A 1,788-nucleotide genomic window follows, 5' to 3' on the forward strand; every position below is an offset into this window, starting at 1 on the left:
TAGTTAAACTAGTATCACGAATGAATGATTTACCACAGATTTCACAGCGATAGGGCTTCTCGCTCATATGAATAAATCTGTGTCTAGTTAAATGATAATTTCTAGAGAATGATTTACCACAGATATCACAGTGATATGGTTTCTCTCCTGTATGAGTACTTTTGTGTGCAGTTAAACTAGTATCACGAGTGAATGATTTACCACAGATTTCACAGCGATAGGGCTTCTCTCCTGTATGAATGAGTTTGTGTCTAGTTAAATGATAATTTTCAGAGAAGGATTTACCACAGATATCACAGTGATATCGTTTCTCTCCTGTATGAATACGGTTGTGTCGAGTTAAATTAACATGACAAGAGAATGATTCACCACAGATTTCACAGCGATATGGCCTCTCTCCCATATGAATACGTCTGTGTGTAGTTAAATGATTATTTTTAGAGAATGATTTACCACAGATATAACAGCGATATGGTTTCTCTCCTGTATGAGTACGTTTGTGTGCTGCTAAATTTTCATTACGAGAGAATGATTTACCACAGATATCGCAATTATGTCGTTTCTCTCCTGTATGAACATACTTGTGTTGAGTTAAGTGATAATTGCGAAAGAACGATTTACCGCAAATTTCACAATGGTATGGCCTCTCTCCTGTATGAGTGCGTTTGTGTCCAAGTAAGCTACCGCTTTGAGAGAATGATTGACCACAAACATCACAGCAATATGGTTTTTCACCCGTATGAGTACGAAGGTGAACTTTTAAAGACCTCGTGTAAACGAACGACTTACCACAAATGTCACAGTCATGTAGTTTCTCTTCTAAGTGAATGGGTCTGTGTTTAGATAAAGCACTCGCACAAGAGAACGATTTACCACAGATGTTGCACTGATATGGTTTCTCGCCACCATGAATACGGCTGTGAATGGTCAAGTGGTCATTTTGAGAAAATGATTCACCACAGATTTTGCAGTCATATGGCTCCTCTCCTGTATGTGTACATTCGTCTGTAATAAGGCTATCTTCATGAGAATTTAACTTTTTGCAGATATCACAGGGATATACGTTTCCTACATCTCCTGGCATTTCATCATGAAAATTAATCCTTTTGGATTCCATTTTACATTGAACACTGCCCTCACATAATTCACTGCCCATCATTTTCTTTCTGTCATCACAATATACAAATCTTTCACCATTCTTCGTTTTTCTATTTCATTCCTAACGAACTGTGATTCTGTCCTGTCTTCATGAAATGTCAGCTTAGTCAATATCTGATGATTCTGCAAGCTCCTTCATTATCTAAGTTTAACGAGATCAGAATATCACACCCTCAGCACATTCCAGACAGCGATGTAGAGAAGTTATACTAAATACCCTCAAGCAAGATGAAATATTTCGCAGTAATTCTACCAAAGGTTTATACAAACAGGGCCATGTTCATTCCGTGTAAATTTTTCCTTTAAGCTTGGTAAACGTTCGATAAATTCAGAGTAAAAACATCCTTTAATGCCATGAAATCTGGAATTCTGAAATAATAGAGAAACAGTGTAAACTAGAGAGGATACGGAAAAAGTTATATATATATATATATATATATATATACATATATATATATCATCATCATCATCGTTTAACGTCCGCTTTCCATGCTAGCATGGGTTGGACGATTTGACTGAGGACTGGTGAAACCGGATGGCAACACCAGGCTCCAATCTAATTTGGCAGAGTTTCTACAGCTGGATGCCCTTCCTAACGCCAACCACTCAGAGAGTGTAGTGGGTGCTTTT

General features: G+C 37.5%; 1 protein-coding gene across 1 annotated transcript; it reads right to left on the bottom strand.

Moving 5' to 3' along the window:
- Position 1: 1 nt before the first annotated feature.
- LOC106882564 (zinc finger protein 239-like) lies at positions 2–1,564 on the bottom strand (the record flags this gene model as incomplete). The annotated part of the gene is made up of 1 exon (XM_014933281.2): positions 2–1,564. A coding segment is annotated over exon 1 (1,158 nt), but the record flags the coding sequence as incomplete, so codon positions are not given.
- Between the last annotated feature and the right edge of the window lie 224 nt (positions 1,565–1,788).

The sequence above is a fragment of the Octopus bimaculoides genome, chromosome 30 (genome assembly GCF_001194135.2).
Source record: "Octopus bimaculoides isolate UCB-OBI-ISO-001 chromosome 30, ASM119413v2, whole genome shotgun sequence".
NCBI lineage: Eukaryota > Metazoa > Mollusca > Cephalopoda > Octopoda > Octopodidae > Octopus > Octopus bimaculoides.